A 27,566-nucleotide genomic window follows, 5' to 3' on the forward strand; every position below is an offset into this window, starting at 1 on the left:
ATTTCTGCCGGAGGTGGCTGGGGTGGAGGTGGCTAGGATGATGGAGGGGTAGGGATGGAGGGCACAGGGATGATGGCGGGGCAGGGATGGAGGGCACTGGGATGGAGGTAGCAAGGATGGAGGGCGCCGGAGCGATGGAGGGGCAAGGATGGAGGCGGCTTCGGCTGCCGGTGGCCCTCGAGGCTCTCGGGCAGCTGCCGGGGGGAGCAGCGGGGTACCCGCGCCGGACGCGTGCTCAGAGCGCGGGCCGGGATGCCGGGCGGGCGGGCAGCCGAGGGGGGGAGCAGCCGGGGGGCGGGCAGCCGGGGAGGGGGGGCAGCCCTGAGCCCGCCCCCGCTCCCGCCCGCTCCCTCTCGGCGAGGCACGGCTCAGCGGCACGGCGGTCCCGGAGCCACGGTGAGAGTCGCGGGGACGGCTGCGGGCTGCGGGCTGTAGCCCTGTGGGATCGGGAATTGGGCATGGAGGGAGGGGAGCGAGGGGGCCGGGAGCGAGGGGGCTGGGGGGTGGGGGCGGGGACAGGAGCGGAGGTGGCGGGGACGGGAGCGAGGGGACAGGGGGCCGGGGACCGGAGCGGGGGGACCGGGGGCCGGAGCGATGGGGCTGGGGGCTGGAGTGATAGGGGCGGCTGGAGCAATGGGGACGGAGGGATGAGGCAGGGGCCGGGGGGGATTCCCGCTCCCCAGCGCTTCCCTCTGGCCGCAGGCGCTCTCCCCCACCAGGAACTGGGATCCCCACCCAGCCCCAGAAATACTAAACAAACACAGGAGCAGGATTCGTTATCAGCTCCCGCAGGCTGTTTGCGCAGCGCCGGGACGGCTCCCCCCGCCGCCCCCTGCCCGATTACCGGCGCCCACCGAGCGCCCTGCCCCGGCTGGCGCGGCCCGGAGCTCCCGCACCCCGCCAGGGCACCCCCGGGACCCCGCCAGGGCACCCCGCCCCCCGCCAGGGCACCCCGCATCTCGCCAGGGCACCCCCGGGACCCCGCCAGGGCACCCCGCACCCCGCCGCTGGGGCGGGCTGGAGCCCCCTCGCACGGGAGCAGCTCACCGTTCGGTGGCCTTTTGTGACTCTGCCGAGCTTAATTTATCTGTCCTACCCACAGGATGGAAAGAGGTTAGACAAGGGCAGGGTGAAGTTACAAGACTGCGAGAAGTAGCAGTCTTGAGTTCTTGAGAGCTTCTTGGTTTATTTAGAGCACGTAAGCATAAAGCTGCTCTTTTCTAGATTTTTGGTTACACTTCCTTCTGGTTTGAGCACAAAGGGATCTGGGGGCTTTTTAGGTTGTCTCTGTTGCTGTCAGCCACGAAGAACCTTCATGACTGTCTTGCCACAGGACTTCAGTTTTTACCGTTTTTCTCCTTGTCACCAACTGTAGCAGTTCCTTTGTTCCTTTTGCTGTGTGTCAGCAGATGTGAAACCGAGAGAGCAGAGCTAGATGTGGGGTTTCATTTGCACATTTGCTAATGTGATATGTAATCTTCCAAAGCTGTGGGATGACTTACAATAGGAAGATTTGCATCTTTTTTATTATTATTATTGTGTTGGGAAATGCACAGCACCCTTCTGCAGGAACTGGCATCGCCTCGCTTGTTCAGGAGACATTCCTCCAGCTAAAGGTGGTGTTTGAGCAGCCCCATCCCATGGGGAGCCAGCCAGCCCCCACCCCTGCTCAGATAAGGCCTGGCCTAACGCCCTCCCCCCCTTCCTTCTGCCAGGGGCTGATACGAGGCTGTGTCACCATCTGTGCTTTCCCAATGCAGCTGCTGGTCCGAGCTGATTGCATTCATCTCCACCCCACGAACAGCTGCCACTTGCCTTGTCAGACCACAGAAGGCTCTTAGCTCGCTTCAGGCATTGGCAGCTGCAACCACCAGAGGAGGAGAAGGCAGCTGCCACTCTGGTGGAGCATTTCTTTGGCCCCTCCATCCCTAAAGGGTCCTCTCACCCGCCTCCGGCAGCTGGCAGGGCTTCCTGCGTTGCTTGCAGGAAGCTGGTTAATGTCTCAGCAGCTCTCACCGCCTGCAAGGAAACTGTAGTGCTGGGGAGCTTCCCTTTCCCAAACACAGACAGTTTTTTGCTTGTCTATGTGGTGCGTCAGTCATTGGCATAGCTCCGGCTCATAGAATAAGCCCTTTTGTAGCAGCTAAAGCCAGCTGCTGCACCTCCCATTCCTGTAAAAGGCTGGATTGAGAGGCTGCAGCACCGCAGATGTGTTTCCCAAAAGTCATATGCCTTCCTTGTAAGGAAGATCCACAGACATTCCTTAAAAAGACCTCTTTGTAAAGCCCTAGCAGGCTGGAGTAAAACCCCTCCTCTGCTTCTAATTAGACCTGTTGGTTAATGAGAGAATAAAATACCATTTATAAGGAAATCCTACAACAGAAACAATAGGATTTTTCTGGTCTCCATATACCTGCTAACCTGGGAAGAGCACAATAACTTAATGTAAGACACGAAGGTCTTCAAATAACCAGCTTTCCACACATTGACATGGCTTTTCAGCCTGCAGCAGCTGCTCTGTCCCAGATAATGCAGGTTTTTAGGTGTACAGAAGCCAAATCAGCCTTAACTGGGGAAAGTTTCCCCAGAACTTTATTTCCTGAATTCCTTTTAGCAAGGCAGAATCCAGGGACGTGCAGTTGGCTCCTCCAGTGGGGGGGGCGTCCTAGGCTGGAGGTCTCTGCCACAGGGGTGAACACAACACACCTTGGCTGTGCTTGCTTCCCTGGGGTTTTGGGTTGGTTTTGTTTCTCTTCTGCCTCTTGGGGTCGGGGGGCTGGGCCAGGGGGCTGCTTGGCCGGGTCCGGGAGGGCATGCCAGGCACACTGTGCATGTGGGCAGCTCCATGGTGGAATTGGCTTCCCTTTTAGATGCAGCTCTGCTGTTTGCTGGGTTCCCCAGAGGAAAGCTGGATGCTGCCAGGAGGTAACATCTCTCCGAAGGGAGCTCAGCCTTCTCCCCTGCAATTCCTCACTTCACAAGTTAGTTCCTTAGCTACCACCAGCCTCAGGCTGTCTCTAAAATAAACCATAATAGACCGTCTTGACCTGTTCTGCTCCTGGCTCATACTCTAATCACAGGACAGTGAAAACCCTTTGCAAAAAAATTGTCCTACTGCCCTCACCCTTGCTCCAGAGCCTTGAAAAACCCGACAGCAAATGCAGACCCTGTTGTCCAAACATTCAGGCTTTCAGCCTGGCTCTGCAAACCATCTCTGAGCACTGCTCCCTTTCAAATAACGCCCCACCGCCCAGCGTGTTGGAGGCAGGCAGGTTGTTCTAAAAAAAGTTGCAGAAGACCCAGAGAACAGCAGCCAAAATAATAAGGAGCTTGCAAGGAAAGCCTGAAAAGTCTGGGAGTTTTCAGGCTGGAGAGGAGGGGGTGGGAAAGAGGATGGGATGGAGGTTTTTGAAGTTGTGAAGGTGATGCATAAGGCAGATGCGGAGCCCACATTCGCTCCATGCCAAGAGTCAGGGCTGCTTGAGGAAGCAATAGAGTGGGTTAAACCAGAGAAAAGAAAATACTTCTGCAGGTGTCGGTGTGTGATCATGGGACTCCTGCTACCTTGGGAGGCTGTGGAGGTGGTTGCTAAATGTAAATGGGCAATTGCATGGCCAGCAGATGCAGAAATAAATACCAAAAGGAGGAGGCAGGGCTGTACCTGCTAGCATCATAAAGCTGCAGCACAGAAGGGCTGCAGAAAGCGGCCAGGCACTCTGGTCCCCCCCAGTAACTGCTGTGCCTGTGCTGGTCTTGATGCTGTTGGATGTTGGTGATCTTTGTGTCTAGGAGATCTTTCTTTCTGTGATTGCTGTGCTGAATTGGTGCTGAACACAGACATGATCGTGATGGTTTCCCTGAGCTGCGCTCTTACAGGCGGCACACGCTCGGGCGGCTGTACAGCAACCCCCTGCTTCAGCCTGTGCCAGCTGTGGAGACACCACTGGAGACATGGAGAAGGTTGGGGGCTCCCCCATCACTGCGCTGATTCCCCTTCACCTTTCAGAGTCCCTGCATGGCAGATGCTGACGCTGCTTTTCACCGGCCCATCCACCATGCCCAGAGCAGCCATCCCAAGAGCATGTCACTGCAGAAGGAGCTCATCCCTCATGCTGGTTTGAAAGCCTGCAGGGTTTTACCATGTTAACCTGGCTGCAGACGGCTGTCATAGGCTGTGAGTATGAAAAGGGACTTGTGCGGGGCTTGCAACAGCTATGAGCATATGTTTGCAGAGTTTCTGTGCTCTCCTTGCTCCCCTGCTCCAGGTTGCAGCAGTGTTGGTCAAGGTACGCGCTCTGGGGAGCCATCCTGGCAGGTGCCACCTTCCTCCCAGTGCTGCGGCATCACTGTACCTGGGTACCACCACTGCCTCTTCCAAGCAGCTCTCTTCCACTGCATGCCTAAGGATTTCTTCCCTGTGGGCCTCTTCTCTGCTCTCTGACCATGGTGTACGCTCCGGTACCCTTCCTCTTTCCTTAGATGAGCTTTCCCTTTGGTACCTGTTACTGTAGCTTCAGCAACCAGCACAACCTTTTACACATGCTAAAAGTGGCTCCAGGATGATGGTTCTGGCAGATTGGGGGCTGGAGGTATGTGTGACTTTCTGCTTGCTAAAATCTTTCACATCGGCAGTGCAACGGTAGGATTCTTGTGGGATTGTACTGCCAAAGGTACCTTTCAGGGTGGCATTTAGAGACACACACACTCCCCCACACCCGTTAGCTTCATTCTCCCCTGGGGAAACCATAAAAGGGTCTCATGTCAAAGCCTGTTTGGATTCCTTTTCATGCTAAAAACAGCTTATCTACACAGCAGTTGCACCAGAGAACCGTTGCATTACTCAGAGGTGCCAGGAAACGTGAATATGTGATGTATTTTCCAGATGCATGAGGTTGCTGGGCACCTGGCTGAGTGGGAGCATTGGTTTTGCAGGGCTTAACCTCCCCGTGAGAGGATGGTGAGGCCAAGGCTGAATGTGCCGGTAGGTTTTAACAGCATTCAGCTCTCAGACAGCAGTTAAACAGCAGCCAGGACCATGTAGTCCCAACAAAGTACATTTCAGAGCTTGTTTGTCAAGCAATGCTCTTCTTTCCAGGTGCTGAGGAAGCAGGTTGAGATCCAGGGCTGAAGCCGCACTGATGATAGTCCCTGTTAGCAATTCCTAATGTGCAGAAAACCCTCAAAATCCAGATTCCCATTTTTGTTCCAAAGGGCAAGGAATTGTCTTAACCAGCTGAGAAGCATTTATACAACACGCTGATAAAAATGTTAGAGTTTTTATCCTGGCAAAGGAGGAAGAAAGTCCTCTGTTACGTTATGTGGCACAACACAATTCAGGAAGTCAGTCTGTAGCTTGTACCAAAAAAAGAAAAAATAGGATGTACAAGCAGACTAAATTGCTCGTTGGCTTTTGCTTTAAAATTAACCCATCTTGCTCTGGCATCTCTCCTGTTTCCAGACCTGTTGCTGATTTTGCAGGGGCCCTCCGCAGCAGTGGAAATCACAGAAAGAAGAACTGCAACTGAAGGATCCTCCATCATGATGCATGCACCAGATATCAAGAATGTAAACTACACTGAGTGGGAATACATAAGGAACACCACCCCTGAATTCATCCTGCAGTACTATGCACATTTCCAGTCTCCAACCATTTACTCAGCTTACCAAGGCAGAGTGATTTTCTATCCAAAGAATGGTTCCATTCTCCTGCAGAGGTTACAAGAGATGGACAGTGGCATCTATAAAGCAACAGTCGATCTGATGCAAGATAAAGCTAGGACAACGTTCCTTGAAGTTATCAGTAAGTCAAACGTGTTGAGCGGATAGTTTTCTCAGACAAATATTTGCCAGTTGGTGCAGCAAACAGGTTGACAGGATGGCAACCAGAATAGAGCCATAGGATCATAGAATGTCTCGGGTTGGAAGGGATCCATAAGGCTCATTGAGTCCAGCTCCCTGCTCCTCACAGGACCACCTAACACTAAACCATATGACTAAAAGGGTTGTCCAGATGCTTCTTCAACTCTGATGGGCTTGGTGCCATGACCACTTCCCTGGGAAGCCTGGTCCAGGGACTGACAACCTTCGCAGGGAGGAACCTTTCCCTAATGTCCAATCTGAACTTCCCCTGACACAGCTTCATTCCGTTTCCTCATGTGCTATCACTGGTCACCAGAGAGTGGAGATCAGGACCTCCCCTCTGCTGCCCTCCTTGAGGAGGCTGTAGACTGTGATGAGGTCACCCCTCAGCCTTCTCTTCTCCAGGTAGAACAAAACCTCAGCTGCTCCCAAGTCTCACCCTTGAGGTCTTTCACCATCTTGGTCACCCTCCTCTAGGCACCCTCTAATAGTTTCATGTCCTTCTTGTACTGAGGCACCCAAAACTGCACACAGAACTCGAGGCGGGGCCGCACCAGTGTGGTAGAGTGGGACAGTGTCTCTCGCCCAGCTAATGATGCTGTGCTTGATGCACCCCAGGGCACGGCTGGCCCTTTGGGCTGCTGGGGCACACTGTTGACTATTCAACTTGCCATCAACCCAGACCCCCAGATCTCTTTCCGCAGGTCTGCTCTCCAGCCTCTCGCCCCCCAGTTTGTACGCAGAACCAAGATTACCCCATCCCAGGTGGAGAATCTGGCACTTGGTCTTGTTGAATGTCATATGCTCGGTGACTGTCCAGCTCTGTAGTCTATCCAGATCTCTCTGCAAGGCGTCTGTACCCTCAAGGGAGTCCACAGCTCCTCCTAGTTCAGCAAATTTACTTAATGTACATTCAACTCCTGCATCCAGATCACTTAAAAAAACATTAAAGAACAGATGCCCTAAAACTGAGCCCTGGGGAACCCCACTGGTGACTGGTCACCAGCCTGATGTCACCCCATTTACTGTAACTCTTTGAGCCCGACCTGTCACTGGTCGCTCCCACAGTGTGCGCTGGGCTCATCTGGCCGTGTGCTGCAACACCCGTCGCGGGACGCTGTGAGAGACGGTATCAAAAGTTTTGCTAAAATCCCAAACCCCCACGTTTACTGGCTTCCCGTGGTCAGCTAGATGGGTGACCTTGTCATAAAAGGAAATAAAGTTACTTAAGCAGGACTTGCCCCCGTAAACCCATGCTGCCAGTGAGCGACGACTGCATTGTCTCGCAAGTGTTTTTTGGATAACTCCCAGAATAACCTTCTCCATAATTTTACCAGGCACTGAAGTGAGACTGACAGGCCTGTAGTTACCATGGTCTGTCTTCTTGGTCTTCTTGAAAACTGGGACATTTGCCAGCTTCCATTTGTCTGGGAGCTCTTCAGATTCCCAAGACCATTGAAAAATAATAGAGAGAGGTTCCTGCGATAACATCAGCCAGCTCTTTAGGTACCCTGGGATGGATCCCATCGGACTTACGTGCATCCAGCTGGAGCAGCAAGTCTCGAACTAGAGGAGGATTTCTGGTTTCATCGCTGCCTTGAAAGACGCAGACTGGAGACCCTACAAGGGCTGCTGGGAAATGCCAGAGGGTTTTTTCCAACTGTGTCTGGCTGTGGATTGAGCTCCTGGTTGGGATATGAGGCTGCATGGTGCCTTCATCCTGGAGTGACAGAAATGGGGGGCACCTTCTGCCTTAAATTTATGTAGTTGTTGTGTCATAAACAGCCGCTCCTGGGAAGCATATGGCATAAAATTCCCTCAAGAGAAGGGATTTCTGATCACATCTGATGAGCAGAACAAATGCCATGGTAATGATTTGAGGACCTACCTCAGGAGCTGCAGGTTGTCCCTTGAGACTGGGGCCAGAAGCTCCTTGGCAGCAGGCCCAGAATAAGCTGCTGCCTCACCAATAGCCCTACTCGTCCCTTCAGGATCAGATCCTGAGACCAGCTGGGTTTATGAAGGCTTTTCACTGGAAGGTGGGTCCGCCAGGCAGATCTCCTGTGGCTGATCTCCCATGGCTCCCTGCAGAAGCTCCCCCAGAACAGCTCCAGGCCCTGCAGACTCTGTTCCTTCACACCAGCACTGCCTTACTCTGTCTGTGAATTTCTCTGAAAAAATAAACAGAAATGAGAGCTCACCCTGTTTTGAAGTGCCCTTTCCTAGAGCTCAGCATCACTACATGAGCATACTGCATGTAGTGTAGGGATGGACTTCAGCCAGGGGTGAAGGACCTCAGGAGCATGTGGTTGCTACCAAGTGGAAACCCAGATACAGTTAAGAGCAGCCCCGACCGGTGCAGGTACCTAGGCGTGAGCTGAGGGACAGGGTCAGCCCTCCTTTGGCACATGGCAGGAGCCTCCAGCATGCAAGGCTTGCTTCTCCATGCTTTGGTCCATGTGGACTTGGACCAGTTTAAAGACAGGGAGCAGCAGAGTCTCACGTTGCTGCTCTTTGGGTGAACTTCATGACTTCTCTGACCCCCTCCCATACTCCCATGCCACTGGTGTGTGGGAAAAGCCCCCTCCTCTTGGGACACCCCGTGGCAGACAGCATCTGGAAAGTCCCTGTCATCGCTTCCCAGCATGATCCCAACTCGCAGTTCTTTTGGGTCGGTGCACCCGGTGCTGTGCCTGATCTCCAAGGGCTGGTAGTGTCCATCCCAAGGGTTGCATGGTGGCATGGATGGGGACATCTGCTTCCTGCTTTGAACTTGGTGGATGATGCCCTGCTCACTGCAGTATCTTCTCTCCCTCCAAAATAACCTAGGGGGTAAATCAGAAGGGAAGGACCTGCTCGCTCCCCAAGGGGCTCGGTATTCTTGCATGTCACCCAGTTTTCAGGTCCAAAGCAGGGAGCACTCACGCTCCTGGGAGTGCTGCCATGCTGCTCTCTACTTTTCAGAGCCTGTGCCCCAGCCTGAGCTCCAGTTCAGTTCAAACCTGGCAGGTTCGCCCATCAAGCTGATCTGCGTGGTGCCAGAGGGAACAGTGGCTTCCATCTCCTGGAAGAAGGACGGACGTCCCCTTCCCCCTGAAAAGTGCTATCTGCTCCCTGGGGACACCACCACACTGCAAATATGGAGCGGGGAGAAGTCAGACTGCGGCTCCTACTCCTGCAACATCAGCAATGTGATAAGCTGGAAGGAGGCAGCCCTGAACCTGACGGTCACAGGTTAGCCTTGTGGGTCCAGCGGTTGGTCGTGTTGTCACAGGTCCGCCCCACAGCTGTCTCTCACGGGCTTTTCTGAGCAAGTAAGACACAGGACTCATCCGTCAGGTTTTCCAGCACTTTGCAGTTTTCTGGGATCCCCGCTCTGTGTGCCGGGGTTGTCCCCAGCATGGGGTTTCCCTCGTGCTCTGCCTTGCAGGTCTCACATCTCCTCTGTACCACGTGCAGAGGCTGGCCGTCATCACGCTGATGTTCACCACTGTCTCCACCATCGGCTTCATTATAGTGGTCTGTCAGCCGAAGGAACACAGGTTCGGTGAGTGCCAGGACTACACCCCAGCCCCCTAAAATAAACCCTTGTCTCCCCACCGTGGACAGGGCAGACAGCAGAAAGTCTCAGTCAAGCTCCTTCTCCCCTGTCATCCTAATTCACTTTGGTGGTGGGAGGAAACATGCTCAGCTCGTGCATTTCTTCTTATGCCTCTGTAGCTTGCACAGAAGATAAAGCTCCCTAGAAGCCGGTAATCCCAAATGGCTTTGTGAGAGATGGAGCCAAAAATATCAGTACCAAGCGCACGAGCCATTCCTCTCCCATTCCTTCAGGCATCCCTGGGAAGAAATAAAAAGTGCAGGATGGACAGTTAGTGGTGGGCTTGGCAGTGCTGAGTTAGCGGTTGGACTTGATGATCTTAAAGGTCTTTTCCAACCTAAATAATTCTGTGGTTCTGTGAGACGCAGGCTGCATGGGAAGAGCCTCCCTGCCTGGAGTTGGCCAAAGATCGTGTCTCATGGGTTTTGGTGACCCAGCACACTGGTGTTTGGGTCGACATTGGACCCGTACCCAAGGACCATACAGATTAACACGGGTGCTTCCGTAGCAACACATGTATTGAAAACAATCCTAAAGACTAGCTGACAGCTAGTCCTTCTGCACAGTCTTTGTAATCTGCTAGTGCATCCTTCTACCCCCCAGGAACAATCTCCAGAATCATGGAGACCATCTGGAGAGCAGAGGTGAAGCCCTAAAGCTGGCAGGGAAGCTCTCCCATGTACGTTTGTCTCTCAGCATGAAAACCAGGAACAGGTGTAGGCAGTGGCGTTAGGTCTTGCTCTTGGGGGTGATCTCCCCTGAGGAGCCTGGTGCTGGTGGGGAGAGCTTGTGCCTTGTGGGCTTCCCCCTATGAAATGGGTCTCCGGAGGAAATCCAGCACTTGTCAGGTCATTATAGGAGGCAAAATCTTGAGCAGAAGCGTCTCACGAGGTGGAACTGGCATCTGGTTCAGGGTGGAACAACCCCAGATCTGGCTGCTTTCTCCTGGTTCCTCTTGCAGTCAAAGCAAGGCCTTGATAGCTCACCAGGTTTTCTTTTCAGGGTTTCTAAACCTCAGGGATTCAATTATTTACAAAGAAAGCCTGTGCTTGTTTTTACCTTCCCTTTGCAGGCTGCACCCATCCTGTTTATGTGGTACTGAGTACACTTGCCTTTTTTTCTCAGGAAATGAGGCACAGAAACATGTAATTCTGTCCATCCATGGACTGCTGTGTATCTCCTCTCTCCTCCTGCTTGCCATCTCCATCATCTGGATGCAGGAAGAAGGTAGGATTCATTTAACCTGATTTGTTCATGATTGCTTCAGTGTCTCATCTTTCTTCTTTCCCCGGATCTTTACAGTAGCATCTTCGATGCAGCAGTATTTGATTTGGATAAACTGACATTAGATTTCACTGCTCTGAGCCTGCAGGATCCTCTTTCTCTGCTCCTTTGAAACCGAAGGGCTACATTTGTCCCTTTGTACTCTTCAGGTACCACTACCCCTTCTCCAGGACTTCTCAAAAATTAAAAAGCAGTTCAGAAACCACTTCCACCAGACATTAACAGACCACGGGCGATGAACACAAAGTCTGGCTGTTCTAAAACTGCTCTGTAGCCAGTGTTTCCCCGCCCTGGGCTGAGGCTATGTATTTGTCATGCCATGGGCACTTATTTGCTACACGCTGAGCTGCAAGCAGACGTTAAGGCAAAGAAGCCCAGAGAAGCTCCCCTGAAACATTCAGGTCTTCTCCTCATTCCCTGTTGAAAGAAGGGTGTTGCCTGTGTGTACATGTATAATAAATATTGCTTGCTAACAGCTTCCAGGATAAAACGTGTCCTCAGCTGTAGGATAGGGTCCCCTGGCCAGCAGCGCTGAGCCAGTCCCGCAGCCTGCGCCAGCGCCTCGCCACGCTCACAGGGAAGAATTTCTGCCTTGTATCTAATGCAAATCGACCCTCTTTCAATTCAAAGCCGTTGCCCCTTGTCCTGTCACTACAGGCCCTTGTAAAAGGCCCCTCTCCAGCTTTCATGTCGAGCCCTTTTGGTACTGGAAGCTGCTCTAAGTCTCCCTGGAGCCTTCTCTTCTCCAGGCTGAACAAGAAGTCCTGCTCCTGCTGCTCAGCCCCATTGCACAGGGTGACGGATGCTGCCCTCCCAGATGCAGCAGTTGGGTGCAGTGTTGCCACAAGCCAACGTCCTTTGCCTTGTCCTTGCTGCGTCCACCAGTTTCCATCTCGCTTTCTGGTTTACTTCTATTCCTACAGGGGTTTCTGCTGCCTTGATCCTTCTTGGGCTGTTCTTCTTTGCTGCCACAATAGGAACTACCTGGGTGGCAACAGCAGTGGTGTGGAAACCAGCAGCTTTCAACCCCTTCAAAATGTGTAAGTTGCTGTTTATGATCTAAACCTCTGGTGGAAAAGGCCTGCTAAGAGCCCAGGAGCAAACTCCTCAGATTTTCCCTCCCAGGAGGGAGCGGAGGCTCGGCACGCTGCTGCAGCGCATGCCCAGACATTTCCCATTGCTCATCCTCCCACCGAAGCCCGGCTCCCCGGCATGCCAGCCTGCATTCCTCATGCATTTTCCTCTCATCCGTCAGCAGTTTTTCCCTCTCCCAGGGCACCGTGTCATCCGGAACAGTACAGCCCCCACAGCAATCATTGTCAACTTGTTGTTTACCACCTTCTTGCTCCACAATATCCAAAAGCTCCACGGTAAGGGGTGGCTTGCATTTGCACTGCTTGTGCCTTTCCTCGCCTTTCTTCTGGGGAGCAGTGAGGTATCTGGGGGGGCAGAGAGAGTCCTTAGGTGGATTTGCATGGCTGGTCCTGCAAGAAACCTTGTTGTGGTTGATGTAGTTGCGGCAGCTTCAAGCTGAGGTCATAGCTCTTACGTAGCAAAGTGAGGTTCACCTAGGTGGCTCCGTGATTTGAAACACAGGGATCCCCCTTCTCCATCACATAGAAGTCTCTGGACGAGAGTCAAGGTGCCTAAATGTTCAGAGGGGGAAGGTGGCCAGAGGGGCAGCTGCTGACAAGTTCTCCCTTTCTCTTTGGCAGAGCGAGGCTGCTCAGAGGCCGTTGATCTGACAAACAGCTGCATCCTTGCTGCTGTAGCAATCCTCCTAGTGCTGCTGCTCCTCCTCCTGTCATGTAAGTAGCCCTGCAGTTTCTTTTCAGGATCTGTAAGAAGCTCAGCCACTGAGACCCCCCAGGCTCAGCTCTCACACACACCCCTGGCAGCGGGTATGAGTGAAGATGCTTTCAGTTAAATAATAGCCTGACTTGTAAAGAGCAGGACTGTCCAAATCAGCTAAGGACCCAACTCTAGTGTCCGTCCTTTTAGGGAAGCCACAGGAGGCACTGGTCCCTGGTCCTTGCCGGCACCACTGCTTTGTCCATGGATGCTCAAGGAAAGTGAGCTTTGCCTCCAGAATGTCCTGCCGTAGCCTTCCCTAGCAACAGCCATACTCTGGTCAAAAAAAACCCCTCAGCTATGGCAAGATTTCAGAGGAGAAAACTATTTAATAAACAGACAGAAATAGGTTTGGGAACATCTTATGACCCAGGAGAGCAGCTGATCAGTCATCCCAGTGAAGGGAGGCTTGCAGAGTGAGGTCAGGTAGTTCATTTTCCATCCCTCCAGCTCTGGGATGGGAGGGAAGAGGTCAGGGAAGTGATTTCCACACATCTACCATGGTTTTTCCGGTTTCCTCTTTTAAAGTTCCTGGTTTCTGTGGTATTGTGATGTGAATCCCCTCATTGCTGTGACTAGCAATATCTGGCCTCCTCCCCTGGCAGAGACAGGCTCTGCAGTGACCCGCTGTCAAGGGCTGGCTGCCCACTCCAGAGGGCTCAGCCTTCGGGATCACATGTAGCATCTTAGGGAACAGGTAAGAAGAAGGGTCAAGAGCATGCTGAGAAGAGGATGCCCTTGAGGAGGAAGGATCAAAAGGGGACTCATGCCTTCCCAGAGCGCAGAGAGCATTTCCAAGTCTGAAATATAGAAAATACTGCAGCGAGGCCATGCAGGCAAAGAGAGGCAGGTTAGAGCTGCAGGGGCTTGCAGGCAAGGCGGGTGCCATAAGCAGAAGTCCACTCTCCACGCCACCTTCTTGCTTCCCCCTCCCTGAAATGGGGCTCTGCCAGTTTTGGAAAGAGAGGGGCTCTGCCCAGTGGCGGGCTCCCCCCTTCACTGCTCTCTGCAGCCAGCTTTACTTCACCCACCCCATGAAACGCAGGGGGCGGCCTGAATGGCTGGGGTGCTGTTGGAATCCCAGGAATTACTTGGTCTTTCCTTTATTTTCAGATTGCAGGAGTAAGTGGAAAGAGAAGACAATGGAAAGCCAGGAGACCACCCGGAACACACAAGCCATGTCCATCTTGGTAACTCACTGCCATCAGCTCGTTCTCTGCTATTGCAAATCCTTATTATTTAATGATGATTATTTAATTCATAGTGAATATTTATGAATATTTAATTTGTAATAAGAAGGAAGCATCTGCCTGGCCTTCCTGCAGAATGCTATGGGCTCTGCCCTCACCCTGGGGAAAGATGCTGCTGGGTGCTGGTGCTGTAGTGCAGCTTGGTCCCACGCGACCTGTTGGGTCACTGCCCTGTCCTGGGGAGCTTTCTGGGTTTTTGGCTGTGGTGGACAACGCCCTGAGCACTGCGGTTTCGCCTGCCTGTACCAGCACTGCAGGGACATGCTCAACTGCCCAAAGAAGCATCTCAGTGTCCCAGACATGCTGGTTCTCAGGGCTGCTGCACTTTGATTTGGTAAAAACATTCTGTTCTACCATACCTAACCCAAACCAGCTACAAATAAGGCACAGAAGAAAACCACAGGTCCTTTACCCACAACAGCAATGCTAAAGATGCGTGCCTCTTGTATTTGCTTTACTCTTTGCTTCTTCCGCCCCACTCATTCTTGAAGAAACCTCCCTCCCTCCCACGCAGCACCACCAGCGCAGCAGCAGACCTGCCACAGCCCTTCCCCCTCCCCCTCCTTATCGCTGAGATGCCAGAAGGATCTGCGGGCCAGGGCAGCCCCTCACTTTCTTCTCCTGCAGCTGAGCCTTAGGCTTGATGTCAGCACAGGGGCCGATGCTGCACCCCTGCATTTTGGGGGTGCTGGTGCACATGCAGCTGCAGCCTTCCCCTGTCTCTGGCGGGGTCACGGTGCAGGGAGGGGGGATTTACTGCCTCCCTCCAGGCCAGTCTCTTGGGGGTGATTTAGGGGTTGGGATGTTTGAGTGCATGTGCCAGGGTGGGGGCTTGTCTCAGGGCTGGGCCAACCTGCCCCCTACCCAGCAGCGTGGCTTCCTATGGGATGCTTCACAGTGGGGCACCTTTTTTGCCACCAAACGACACGGTCCCTGTATTTTTGGCAGATGATGGAAGATATCCCAGGACGGATGCAGGGAAAGGAGCAAAGTGCTGCCCCTCCGCCAGCTGGGGAGCTGCACTGCCATGCCACAGGCAGCTGAGGAAGAGCCCTGAGGAGCTGGGAAGCTGCTGTCAGCCAAAGCAAGCCCTCCGTAAGCTCTGCACCTACCCCAGCACTAGCGAGTCAAGGCTTTTGGCAAAAATCCTGCCAAAATCCTGCCACCCAGGTCCCCAGGTGATAGGACCAAGTGGCAAATAATATGCCCCCCCGGCCAGTTCCCCTGCTGTCTATTCATAAAACACAGGCTACAAGAAAATACAAGCCATTGCCCTTGCTCACGTTGGTTGTTACCAAAGCAAGGGCAGCTTTTCCATGAACCAGAAATTGTATCAGACTCCAAGGTGGGGGTTAACCATCCTCACTAATGCTGTCACACCACATGCCTTTTTTGTTAGTACATTAATGAGTCAAAAAAACCCCAACCAAAACCAAAAAGACATGTAAAATATCAGTCGAGGAGAAAAGCTGATGCTCTGGAGCATTTTGAGGAATTTATTCCAGTTGCCTCAACCAGAATATATTGGTGCTGTTAATTAGTATAGACAACTGCAGAAGAGTGGATTAACTCCCAGCTTTAGCCACTAGCCCAGACACTATTTGTTCCGGTACAAAAGACACACGTACCATGCTGCCCAAGCAGTGCCGAGATGTGCTGCTGCCAGAGCTGCCCTGCCTGTGCTTTTGCTTCTGAAGCTTGAACTTGACCTAAGTTTGCTTTCAGCAGAGCTCTGCCCACGCGAGAACCCCGCTGACACCACCGAGCACGGTGCTGCTCTCTGCACCACTTCGTCCTCCTGCCTTTGCAAGGACCTTCTTAAGGTGCAGCGAGTCAGGTTGGTGGTTCTGAGGGGCGGCAGCTCTGTGATCACACCTTCCCCTCTAGCTTGCCTTCCTTCAGTTTTGCAAGGCAGATGTCCCCGCATTGCATCACCCTCCTCAGAAAACTCAGCCCCAGCCCTTGCCCGCCTGTCCTACGCAGACACTTGGCCTTCCTTGCCAGCTCCCCCAGGCACTCCTTTGCCCTCACACTCCCAGCCTTGGAAAGGATGCCTTACCTTTGGGAAGGATGTCCAGGAAAGGCAGCTCCATCAGCATCCCACGTACCTTTGCGGTGGGATTATTCACTCCATTTTAAAGCATCCCTGAGCTAGGTTGGCCTGAGCTGATTTCCTTTCCCTGGGGCCCTTAACTGACCCGCAGTCATGCCATGACCTTCAGCTCTGGAAAAAAACCAACCTGATCCTTGCAGGAAAACTTAGCATTAAGTTCTGCCAAGATCTTTTGTTTTTTGTCTCCCTTGGACAGGATGTCAGCTCTAAAACACGTTCATCCATAAGAAAAAAAAAAAAAAAAGCACGACCAAACCAAAGGAAAAAATAGCCTTATGTTGCTTTTTTCTTCACTTTGTTACAGTCATTTTAGTAAACATATTTCACATAGATGCTTCTTGTGTATCCCTGTTTTCCTTCGTCAAGCAGAAAACGACCCCACCCTATTCCTGGCCCTGCGGAGGGGCTGGTTGTGCCCCGGCCAGTGCTGGCCCAGGTTTCGCTGGCCCGGCGCAAATTCAGGGCTTCACTGCCTTTTTGGCCGCTGCCCTGGGCTCCCTGGCCAGCGCAGGTTTCCATGGCCGGAAAGGGGAATGCTGTCCTGGGAACAAACCAGCTTCTCATTCTTGCATTGGACATGCCTTTTCCTGCCTGCTGAGCTGCGAGGCGGGGACAGGGCTTGAGGTCTCCCCTGGTGCCACCGGCAATTGTCCAAGCCCTGCTTCCCCTGCCCGAGCTCTGGCTGGCCGAGTGCCCCTGGCCCTGCCAAGTGCCCACCGAGCCATGCTGGCAGGGATGCTGTGGATAGCACAGGGCTCATTTCCCACGATCACTTACCCTGTTGGGACATCCCTCGTCCCCAGATAGGCACACCAGGCTGGATTCAGGGTGTCCCTCCTTGCTGGGGGAGGAACAGCCCTCTCCCTGGCTGGATGTGGGGTGCAGGGGACCACTTCAAGCAGGATGGGTGCTCCTCCAGTGTGGCTCGGCCAGGGATGGAAAGTCCCAGCCCAGGGACACGTGTCCAGTACAGCTTGCCTGTGAGAGTGCAGCTGCAGGCAGCAAACGGAGTAATTTGGGATGTCGGGCATCAAACCTGGGGGGCAGATCTGAGCCTTCCCCATTTTTTGTCCCCGCTGAGTCCAGAGCACCGGAGAGGAGGACAGGGAGAAGGAGTGATGGCAGGGCCAGGCGCGGGGCTGTGATGGCTGGGCAGGCAGATTGCACCTCTGGGGAAGCCGCCAGGGTCTCAGCTTGCTCAGTGGCTGTGCCCCAGAGAAAAGCTGGCAGCAGGGACTGCCGCACCACAGCAAGGAGGAAATCATCCCACCAGCCAGCCATCACGGGACTGGGAGCCTGCATGTTGCTGCATCCCTGTGGCGGGGACCAGGATCAGGGACGTGGCAAACTCGGGGAGCTCCAACCATTAGCCAGAACGTAATGAATTTCCTACACCAAGCTACAAATGCTGTGAACCGGCTCTGAGAGCTCCAGGCCCCTGAGGTATGAGGCCAGAGCTGCATCCAGCCTGTCCCAGCTCACTTCAGGTTATCCGATCAAGGGGGAAGGGACAAAGAAAAGCACATGGAGACACAGCCCAGTAGACAGGGGCGAAGGGAGATGGTGCCAAAGACCAAAAATCTCCCATCACTGATTGATGGACCACCAGGAAACGACAGGCAGAGCTTCGGAGAGGACAAACCCAGAGTTTGCAACAGATAAGAGGGGGGATGCAGGAAGAAGATGAGGATATGGGATATTTGAGGGGAAGATGTGGTGCTGTAAAAAACTTACTAAGGAACAGTCGGGGAAAGGGGTCGAGAGGAAGAGGGTGAAGGGGGCTCGTTGTACATCTGACCAAGCCCTGATCACCGCAGCCTGCCTCAGTTTCTTATTAAATCCCTTCTTAACTACCTGTGTCATCTCACTCTCCAGCTCTGGCAGGATGTGCTGGCACTCAGTGCCAGTCGGCACCCATCACTGCTGTCAGCAACCACTGGGAGCAGCCATAAAGGTTACAACGGGAAAAACATTGACAGAAAATGGCTGCAAAAACGCTGCAGCAGCAAGTCTGCCAGCCTGGGGACCAGGAGCATCCCTGAGGAGCACAGCTGGCACCTGTGAAGTACACCTGGGTACCCGAGAACCTGAAACACCTGGAGGCACCCTTGATAATCACAAACCCAAGAAACAGGAACAGTACATTTTATCATCTGGAAAGAGAAAAATTAGTCCAAAAAGGTCAAAAACAGTCTGGGAAAGTAGAAATCAGCAAAAGATTTTGGTTGCTTCAGTGACAGGAAGAGAGAAACAGCCCGGAATAGCAAAAATTGGTCTGAGAAAAATAGAAAATAACATTACCTACAGGTTGTTCCAGGTGAAACAGAACTACCTCCTCCACACAGTGGTGTCCTACGCCCCCTCACGTTGTTATGGTATAAAAAATTACTCCCGTTCTACTCAAAACGGATCCTCTCCCTGCAAGAATTTCTCTGCATGAGACGGGACCCCGGCTGGGGGATGCCTGCCCCACTCCAGATTCCCTGACATGGATCATCCATGCAGGGAGATTTTGCCCATCATTGACTGGCCTCACTCCTGATGAGCACTATACTGGTAACATTTCAAATAGTACATATATATAGGTATTCATGTAAGAAATTAATCATAGATACACATACTTCTAATATCGAGAAGCAGATACATCAATACTTGCTGCTTTAGTAGTCATTTAGGTAGTATCTTGGAATAGATACATATACTTGCTTTTCTGAAAGTAATTTTCTAGTAACTTGAAATACGTATCTGCTTTACCAGTAGTAATTTGCTTGGCAAACTTAAGCACACCAAAATGTTTCTGCTGCTTGAGACAGGTGCTTGGTCAGACTTTGCCCACCTGCTATAGCAAAGTGATTGAATTTCACAGTCTTTTGCCGACAGCTTTGCTAATTAGGTGTACCGCGCTAAGCTGCCAAGGCTTCCAAGGGAGAGGGAAGAGAAACACAAGGGAGGAAGGACATGAAGGCACAAGTGCAAGGATGCCGAGGAGATGGATGCTGGCAACATCTCTTCCACAGGTACATCCCAGCGCATCTGACATGCCCTGGTATAAAAACACAGGGACCTATTTACTCAGGCCACATTTAAACTCCGCACATGCTTCCTGTCTTTCCCAAAGGCTATTTTTCCTCTACCAGATTTAGCTGTTACAATGCACAAAGGTATTTATTTCCTACAGCCCTAGAGGAGGTTTTTCTCATTACAAACACAGCTACTATCCATAAACCTGCCTACATACAAAAGCCACTAGATAAACCCTGAGGCTCAAATTGCCCCTGAAAAGCATCCACAGGGTGAACCCCAGAGTCATCTCCGACCTTGTCTCACTTGAGTGGCATCTCACAAGTCCAGCCGCCCCTGGGACTACAGGCCATGCCAGGACGGCTGCTTGCCAGGTCCCAGTGACTCAGGGAACTGATACAGGTTAAAAATACCCTCACCCAGCTTCAGAGCAAGGTTGTCAGGTTGGTTTTAATCCCAGCTCAGTCCCCCATGCTGCAAGCACCACAGGAGGAGCCGGGCTGCCCAGGCAAGGGAGGGGATGGGGATGCAGGAACTGCACAGAAGTAGCAAGTTACCTTCCTAGGTGCAGCAGCTCTTCCCAAGAGCTTCACATCAGGGGTAAATCCAGCATTCCAAGGTCTGCCCCCAGCTGCAACCCAGCACCAAAACACGAAGCTCGCGCCAGGGTCCAGCAGCAGGGAGAACATCCCTCCACTAGCGCAGGCTTTAGATAACCCCGAGGGGTTATTTCCCACTCCTGAAGATCACAACAGCATCAACTGCGATAACACACACGCTTTTATTAGTAGCAACAGACATTAAAAAAAAACAAACCACAAACTCTCCAAAATGCTTTGCAGACAACTCTCCAAAAAGTTGAGAAAACTATTTTTTGCACAACATGTGGCTGCATTCATTCTACACCTGCAAGCACAACAGGGAGCTTGACAACCTGCACTGTACCTTAAAACTGAGGTTGAAATCTAGTTCACTCCACCCAAAATGCTCTGCTTCCTTTAATGCTTTAATTGCAACACGACATCCCAGGCTGAGAGATGGCCCTTTGCTGCCGGTGCCTTTATATCCCAGTTAGCTCCCCAGGACAGAGCCAGCAGCAAAGCAGGCAGTGTCTTGACATGACAGTCAAGCCAGAAGCTAGTTTGCTCTCCCACAATTTTCTTATTTGCCCTGGAAAGAGGCATAGGACAGCATAGCAACTGCTCATGCTGTGGGATATGATTTGAGCCTCTCCCAGGTACACTTCTACTCTCCAAAGAGAAGGGATGACTCCAAGCAGAGGGAAACCCACCACTCCTCTGGCCAGGAAAGCCCTTTGCTGCAGAAGCGGGTCTACAGGCAAGACCCAAGCAGCAGAAACGTCCATCCGTGCCGCTCTGTTTGCTGACTGTGGCTCGGAGCAAGGAGAGGTCACTGCTCTGGGAGAGAAGTGGCCATCCAGAAGCTAGAGCAGGGCACCTGAAATGCCTGCCCCCGCAGAGGTGCTGGGGACTGGCTCAGACAGGGTGATGGACCCGGGGTTGTCTCTGTCAGAATGAAAGCTGGGTGCAAACACCCTGGCCTGACGATGAGCGAGGCACTTGGTGAGGTCCAGCACTCCTGGGAGAGCATCCAGCTCTCTCCAGGGTGAGGCTGTGCCTCCAGGCTAAGGAACGGCAACTATAAGAACAACTAATGAGCCCTTCACAAGCAAAGCCCCAAAGAGCTTTGCACAAGCATAGGGAAGGCAGGCAGCAGGAGCTGGGGAGGAAGCCGGGCTGCCCTGGCCACGTCAGACCAGACCAAGTCTACCATCACCCCCAGGAGCAGCACCAGGGAAGGACAAGCTTGTGTCGGCACACGTACAATCCAGGTGGCTAGCGCTCAGAAGAAGAGGGGATGTCTCCAAATCCCACTGGAGCCCAGGGCTGGAGGACAGAGGAGATGGGCTTGGAAGCACCCTTCCATCTCCCATTCCAGGCTGTGCCGCTGCTCTCACACAGCCAGGCTCAGGGATCGCTTTGGGGTTTGCTTCCTGAAACAAAGCTGCTTTGCCGCTCCTCCATCCTCTGATCCCTTCCACTGGCTCCACACCTGTCCTGGACTCCACAGTGCACACGACAGCAAAATCCTCCCCTTTTTCCTCCCTCCAAGGGCTAAACCGAGTAGAATGCCCATGGTCTCAGCCACCCTGGCAAGTCCCAGGCACAGCAGCACACCAGGAGGCCACGGTGAGGGGCTCACACCCTGGAGAGGCAGGGGCTGGGGAGCTCCCCAGCAGCCCCAAGAGCGTGTGTTTGTCCAGTGGGGACAGTGGCTCTTTCCAGAGCTGTCAGAGCATCCGCAAACACTTACCCCACACGGCCTCTGGAGGAAGCCAGGAGAGGTAAGGAGGTCTGGAGCACAGCAGCAGCCAGGTCACCAGGCACAGCCATGCCCACCTTTCCCCCAGCGATGGGCAAGGGGCCCTGGGGAAGAGCAGGACAACACAGAAATAATCCAAGCCACTGTTCTACAAAAAAATATTTGTGGGGTTTGGTAGCTGGAGCAATTCAGAGGTGAACCCCGAAGAGGCTGGGACAGCATCAGACGTCTGGCACTCCCCAGGCAGCATCCACCACCACCACCATCATCAGGGGAAGGCAGCAAGGGCGCAGCTGCCCAAGCTCTCTACCTGCAAGGAGAAGAGAGATCTCTGTCTAGGCCACCTCCTGGGTGTGGATCCTTCACCCACCCCTCAGACCTGCTCTGAATCCTCAGGCAGCTGCAGGGTGTCACAAGCTGGTGGTGACTGTGCTGGGAAGGTCTGGACTTGTGCTCTACTCCAAATTTCTGGAGCTACCTCGGCCAGCTTATCTCTGGGAGGAGTCGTCTGGGACCTGGCTGCACAACACAACCAAAAGCTTGTATTTTTGACTGGCTGCATCATGGGATGCAGTTTTCCATCCTTAGGGGATCACATCCTTGTCCTCACCCTCCAGGAACCTACAGCTAACAGCCCATTTTTTGTGGCTACATAGAGCAAGCAAGCTCCAAGAAGATTTTAAGAATCACTCACTTCCCAGAAACCTCTGGAGCCCTTTGGAGAATTGAAAAAAAAACACTACCCATTAAGGAGCATGTTTCAGGGCAGGGCTGCACATCCTCTGCATCTGCTCCACCCTGGAGGCTGCTGCAGCTTGGTCTGTGCCAATCTGGAAAGCATTACTGGAAACCAGAGCTGGCTCCCTCTGAGCCACAGACGTGCTTTGAAGAAGCTGAGTGTTTCACCTCCGGGCAAGATTCTGCTCTCCCAAAAAACATAGCATGAGGTTTTGATCGTTTTTGCAATGGGAGAAATTGGGATAGGACCACCACTTATCACCCCAGTATACCTGGCTTCAGAAAATGTGTAGCAGTAATTAAAAAGCCAGCATTGAGGGAGAAGCAGTGATGGAGCAAAAGGATGATGGGCCAGGATGAACCCTGCTGCTGGTGAGCCTGCACTGTCCAGGGGTGCCCAGCACCTGGTTTGCCAGGGATAACCGGGAGTACCAGGCTCTGTGTGGGGGAAACAAGGATATTTCCAGAGCAAATCCCAGTGGGGACTAAACAGGGGAGGACAGCAAATCCTTTGAGCCTCTGGAGGGATGAGAGCAACCCCTTGGCTGCCTCTTACATCTGCAAAGAGAGGCTGGCAAAGGACCCCAAGCTCTCCCACTTGTCCAGCTTCCTCAGTTCTAGCCAACAATAAATTCTGGCTTGTAGCTGTGGCTGGAGAAGGGCCACCCCCAAGAGAAGGGCTCAGGGCATCTTACCTACAGCCATTGTAACACTGGCGGTCCCTTCTCCTGCACCAGACGAAGACACCTGGGGACAAACCAGTCATCATCTCCATCAAATGCCCTAGAAATGGCGCTCAGACAAAGTGTGGCAATGGCTGGGAAACCTCAAGCCTGGCAGCACCTGCTGCTGCTGGGTTGGTGTTTGGGGTCTGGAGGAAGCCACCCCTGCCCACCTCCCCGCTGCCCCCCAGGTAGGGATGGCCCCAGCCCAGCCGATGGCCGGGAAGGAGAGATGGCCACCAGCTCTGGCCGCAGGTGAGCCATACGAGGGGAGTGTCACGGGGGATGATGAGAGCAGGAGCTTCTCCAGCACCTACCCACCGCCTGGAGGCTCTACACAGGAAAAACCTGAAAACTTTGTGCAATAGCAAAACATAAATCACCCAGGGAGAACCTCCTACTTCTATTTTAAACGGCCAGATCCTCATCTCAGGTCCAGACTTTCGCATTTTGGTTTTTTTCGCCCTCCAAGTGTGCAGTTGACAATCTGAGAATTAAATAAAATCCCCACTTTGACAGGGACTGGGGATAGGCTGGAAAAAATGTTTCCAGCTCCAAAAAAGGAGGAAAAGCAAGACCACGGAGAAAGGAAGCATGTTTCCCTTCTGCAGGCAGAAAACCGAGCACACCGTGGGGGGAGGTTCAGTGCTCGCACCCTAGAAGGGATGTGCAACATCCCTCAGTGCCCATGGGACTTTTTGGGGGGTTGATCCAGATTAAAAAAAAGTAAAGTATAATGTCATGCCTGCTCTGGACACACAGGACACATTTTCAGGACAACCTTCCCTCCCACATCTGGGTGCAGGGAGGCAAGGGAAGGCAACAGAGGAACACATTACCTCCTTGGAATGGGGACACCCTGATTGAAATGATGGCAATGACAAAGCCCCAGCCCCTGCCCACGGGACTCCTGGGTGAGAAACCCAGGCGCAGCAAGGATGTGCCATGTCAGCTGGCACAGACCCTCTCAGCCCATCCCTTCCCACGTGTGGCGCTTGCTGCAGCACCCACCAGCGATGCAGCAGCTGGCCAAAAAGCCAGGGTGAAGACTCAGCCCCAGCACTCACCTGCAAGCAAGCCGATGAGAACGCACACCAGGATCACGGGCAACACCACATTCGCAGCATCTGCAAAGGAGGGATCCCTGCAGCCGGACAGAATTTAACCCCCTACCCACACCCTCCAAGCAAAAACCTGCCACCAGGCAGCTACTGAGGCTGAGCTCACAGAGGCACTGGGCAAGAAGATATGTTTTTGTGGGCCACTTCCCCTGTCTCTTATTCCAGGCATCAGGAAGAAATCCCCGCTTACTCTGGACGTGGAGCAGGAAGGAGGTTTCATTCTGGCTGACTTCATTGCGGACCACACAAGCGTAGTAGCCGCTGTCATTCATCGATGCTTTAACGATGCACAGGGTGCTGTTGTCAACAAACTGGATGTGGTCGCTTCCCAGCAGCAGCTCCCCATTTTTCTTCCACCAGTACAAGTCTGCCTTCCCTTCCAGGACGTTGCAAACCAGTTTGGTGTTGCCTCCTGCCTTCACTGATGAGTTGCCCACAATTTCTGGCTCAGACAGTGGTTCTGGGAGAGACGGAGCAACTGTCAGCGTTCAGACCCTGGCTCCCCAGGTGCCAGACCTGGAGCACCTTCCCTCCCCAGCAATTCAAGCTCTCCGGCTGCAGAGGAGGGTTTGCTATCTCAGCACTCACCGACAACACGCAGCTGGAACCAGCCCGTGGCCTCTGACTTGGATCTGAACCGGTACAGCCGGTCATCTCCCTGCTGCAGCACGATCTGCAGTGAGAAATCTGTTTCATTGAACCTCGTGCGATTCTTGTAGGGGCGAGACGTGTTGGCGGGTCCATCGAGGGCATAGCTGACGATGACTCCTTCCTGCAGGCCAGCTTTGTATTCCCAGAGGACACCTCTGCTGACCTGCAGCGGTGGTACCGTCAGAAGCACAGTGCAGCCCACGGCCGAGACCAGGCGCTGCGATGTCGGCCGGAGATCGGCCGAGTAGCACGGGGAGAGCGTGCGGGCTGGGGGAGAATCCAGATGTCACTGTGCGGCCACCGAGACCCAGCCTGGCCCGCCGGGGGGGTGGCAGAGAAAGCCCCCCCCCGGCTCAGCCGCTCTGGACGGCGGCACCGGGGGGTTATTTCTGGCTTTAAGCAGCGAGGTGGGAGAGTCGGGGCGCCCGGCCGGCTGCGAGCCGCTTTGCTACCGCTCGCCTGGTAAAAGCGGGTTTTGCCGTAACGGTGCGCACCGCTCCGGCACCTCGGACCCCAGAAGCGCCGGCCTGAGGGGCACGGCGCTGCGGGAGCCCCCCGCCCCGCGCACGGGCGCTTTCCCGTCGGACCGCTGCCAGGAAAAAGCGCCAAGAGACGGCAGCGCCGGCGAGGACCTTCCCCGCCCGCCCCGGAGAGCTTCTGTCCGGGGAAGCACGGGGCTCGGGAGCGCCCGAGCCCGGCCGCTCCCACTGCGCCCACGGAACGGAGCCGGGAGAACCCCAGCGCCCCGCAGCCGGGGCTCGGCGAGGGGCCGCCCCCGCCCGCCAGCCACCGGAGCACCCCAAAAGCGGGCGGCGCCTCCTCCGCGGGCACCCCGGCCCCAGCCCGCGGGACCCGGCCCCGGCAGCACCGAGCCCCCCGCGCCCCCCGGCAGAGACTCGCCTGTGATCCCCAGGCCGGCTGCCGCGCCGCCGCGCCGGGCGGGGAGGAGGAGGAGGAGGACGGGCAGGAGGACGGGCAACATCTGCGGGACCGGAGCGGCGGCAGCTCCGCCACGAGGCACCGGGACGGTCCCGCCGGCGGGGCGGGGCGGGGCCGAGGGGCGGGGCCGGGCGGGCGGGAAGCGGGGCTGGTTACCGGGAGCCGCTCCGCCTCCCCGCCCGCCTGCCGCCGGTGTCACGCCGCAGGGTGACCTCGGCGGCGGGGCACAGCGAGCCCTGGGGCTCTCCTCCTGCTGCTTCTCCCCTCCCCCCCCCGGGCACCAGCCGGAGCACAGGAGAACCCCCCGGCAATGCCCCCGGCTCCCCTCCCGCACCGGCCCCCCGCAGAGCCCCCCGGTGCCCGGTCGGGGGGAGCCGTGCCGCGCCCTGCCCCGTGGGTTCTTCGCCAGGCGTTGCTGTTTGTGGCGGTAGCACCCCCATGGGAAGCCGCTAACCAGCCGCAGCGGTGTTGCTGCATGCCAAGGGGAAAGTGACGCGAGAAAATAACAGTGAAAAACCTAAAACTCTGCAGGCAGGAGCCGCCCCGGGGCCAGCAGCCGTCGGCAGGCGGGCAGGAGCCTCCCCGCCTGGAGAGCAGGGCTGGGGCTCGGCCCGCTCAGCGCCTCGGGGGGCAGCCAGGGCAGGGGGAGCTGAGCCCCACCGGCGTGTGAATACGGAGCCTGCTGGCAGGGGCCTGCGAGCTGCTGGAAGAAAACGGGCTGCTGAAGGGGTAAGGCTCAAGGACACCAGGGTAGAATCACTGTGGTGGGGGGAGATCCCGACCTCCTACTCAAATGCCCCCCCCCCCCCCCCCCCCGAAGACGGTGGATCCCCCGCTCGGGGAGCATGCCCAGTAAATTCAAAATGAACTGTCCCTTTAAACTGAAGCGAGAAAGCAACTAACCAATAATTAGTCAGTAGGTGTAGACTCTGGGCGGAACTAGCCAACTTCACTGTATAAATATGCGCTGTGAGTACAACTAAGTGTGCAAGTTAGGAGGAGCGATCCACCTTGCACCCGGCGCCGCAATAAACGTATCTGCTTTGTAACTTATCCTGAGTTATGGAGTTTAATTCTGCACGTGAAAAGGGGTCGTCTAGAACTGTCACTGAGGGGCTGTGTGTAGGAAAGCAGTGGGAGAGCACGGAGGGCCCATGGGAGGGAAGCTCAGCTCAGGGTCGACTATTGTTTGAGACCCTCTAGAAGACTCTAAAATACATGTAAGGAGCATGTGTAAGGCTTAACTGACATAGTACCACCTGGTGAATGAATACATACGATTTTTCCAAGAAATGTAATGCATGAACATATGTGTGGTCTATATAATCTTGCCTAAATGTAACACGAGGCACACGTTACGCGCACAGTCCCCCCCCCCGCACCCAACGCTGTGATGAAGGCATGCCTGCTTCTTCATGCTCCACTGGTGTTAAGGAGTTTTCTTATTCCCAATTTCAGTGACAAGGGCAGGCGGAGGAGCCCACAACAGCAGCAAAAAATGGGACTTTTATAATTTGGTGGGGCAGCCTTCCAGCTCGAGGCAGGGCTGTGGGAGACGGCAGGACCGTGGCTGGGAAACAGCTTTGCCTGCGCAGGGGACACCGTAGAGATTCCCGCTGCCCCCACATAAGGTTTATCACCTAAATTACAAGGTGGGTGGGGGTCCTCTTCCCCTTCTCCACATTGTATCTGTCACCTTAGCAGCCTAGGAGGGTGCTGAAGGCTGTTTGCATCAGTAGAGCAGCAAAACCTGACATGGTGCATTGTGTGGCCCAGTGGCCTCATATCTGGGGAAACCAGCCCTGGAGAGAGAGAGAGAGAGAGAGATAAAAAAACTAAGCTCAAGCCAAATGGGTTTGGGAACCACTGTGCAGGAGCATTTCCTCTTGAAGGCATGTTCAGACACCACCATGGCACCTATTTCTGGCCCCGAGCAACTTCAGAAACACAATAAACTCAACACTCACCATGGCTGGGTCCCCTCCTGATGCCTTCGGGAGTGATGGGGTGGTGCTGGTGTTCAGGGGACCTTCCAATGTTCCCCCAGGCACTACTCTAACTGGATAGTTACTC

The 27,566-nt window shown here is 54.3% G+C and overlaps 2 protein-coding genes across 7 annotated transcripts; one reads left to right on the forward strand and one right to left on the reverse strand.

Moving 5' to 3' along the window:
- The first annotated feature begins 260 nt into the window (after positions 1-260).
- On the forward strand, positions 261-16,290 carry LOC130158788 (uncharacterized). Of its 5 annotated transcripts, none has more exons than XM_056359818.1 (12): positions 297-396; positions 2,871-2,925; positions 4,007-4,174; positions 5,459-5,800; positions 8,824-9,093; positions 9,290-9,406; positions 10,586-10,687; positions 11,668-11,784; positions 12,019-12,114; positions 12,460-12,552; positions 13,709-13,785; positions 14,794-16,290. In XM_056359818.1, exons 3-12 carry the CDS (start codon positions 4,141-4,143, stop codon positions 14,887-14,889), a joined length of 1,344 nt encoding a protein of 447 aa, XP_056215793.1. In that variant the 5' UTR covers positions 297-396; positions 2,871-2,925; positions 4,007-4,140; the 3' UTR covers positions 14,890-16,290. The 5 variants fall into 5 exon arrangements, 4 of the variants coding, with proteins under 4 accessions (XP_056215794.1, XP_056215793.1, XP_056215796.1 ...); XM_056359821.1 differs by having other exon boundaries at positions 5,479-5,800; XM_056359820.1 differs by having other exon boundaries at positions 306-396; positions 2,871-2,981.
- Positions 16,291-21,355: 5,065 nt separating this feature from the next.
- On the reverse strand, positions 21,356-25,665 carry LOC130158791 (contactin-like). 2 transcript variants are annotated; one of them, XM_056359825.1, is made up of 6 exons: positions 25,455-25,662; positions 24,492-24,821; positions 24,094-24,363; positions 23,850-23,909; positions 22,756-22,807; positions 21,356-21,632 (listed from the first exon to the last, which is right to left on the reverse strand). In XM_056359825.1, the coding sequence occupies exons 1-6, from the start codon at positions 25,534-25,536 to the stop codon at positions 21,629-21,631; spliced, it is 798 nt and encodes a 265-aa protein (XP_056215800.1). In that variant the 5' UTR covers positions 25,537-25,662; the 3' UTR covers positions 21,356-21,628. The 2 variants fall into 2 exon arrangements, with proteins under 2 accessions (XP_056215800.1, XP_056215802.1); XM_056359827.1 differs by lacking the exon at positions 23,850-23,909 and having other exon boundaries at positions 25,455-25,665.
- Between the last annotated feature and the right edge of the window lie 1,901 nt (positions 25,666-27,566).

This window comes from Falco biarmicus, chromosome 14, assembly GCF_023638135.1.
Source record: "Falco biarmicus isolate bFalBia1 chromosome 14, bFalBia1.pri, whole genome shotgun sequence".
Taxonomy (NCBI): domain Eukaryota; kingdom Metazoa; phylum Chordata; class Aves; order Falconiformes; family Falconidae; genus Falco; species Falco biarmicus.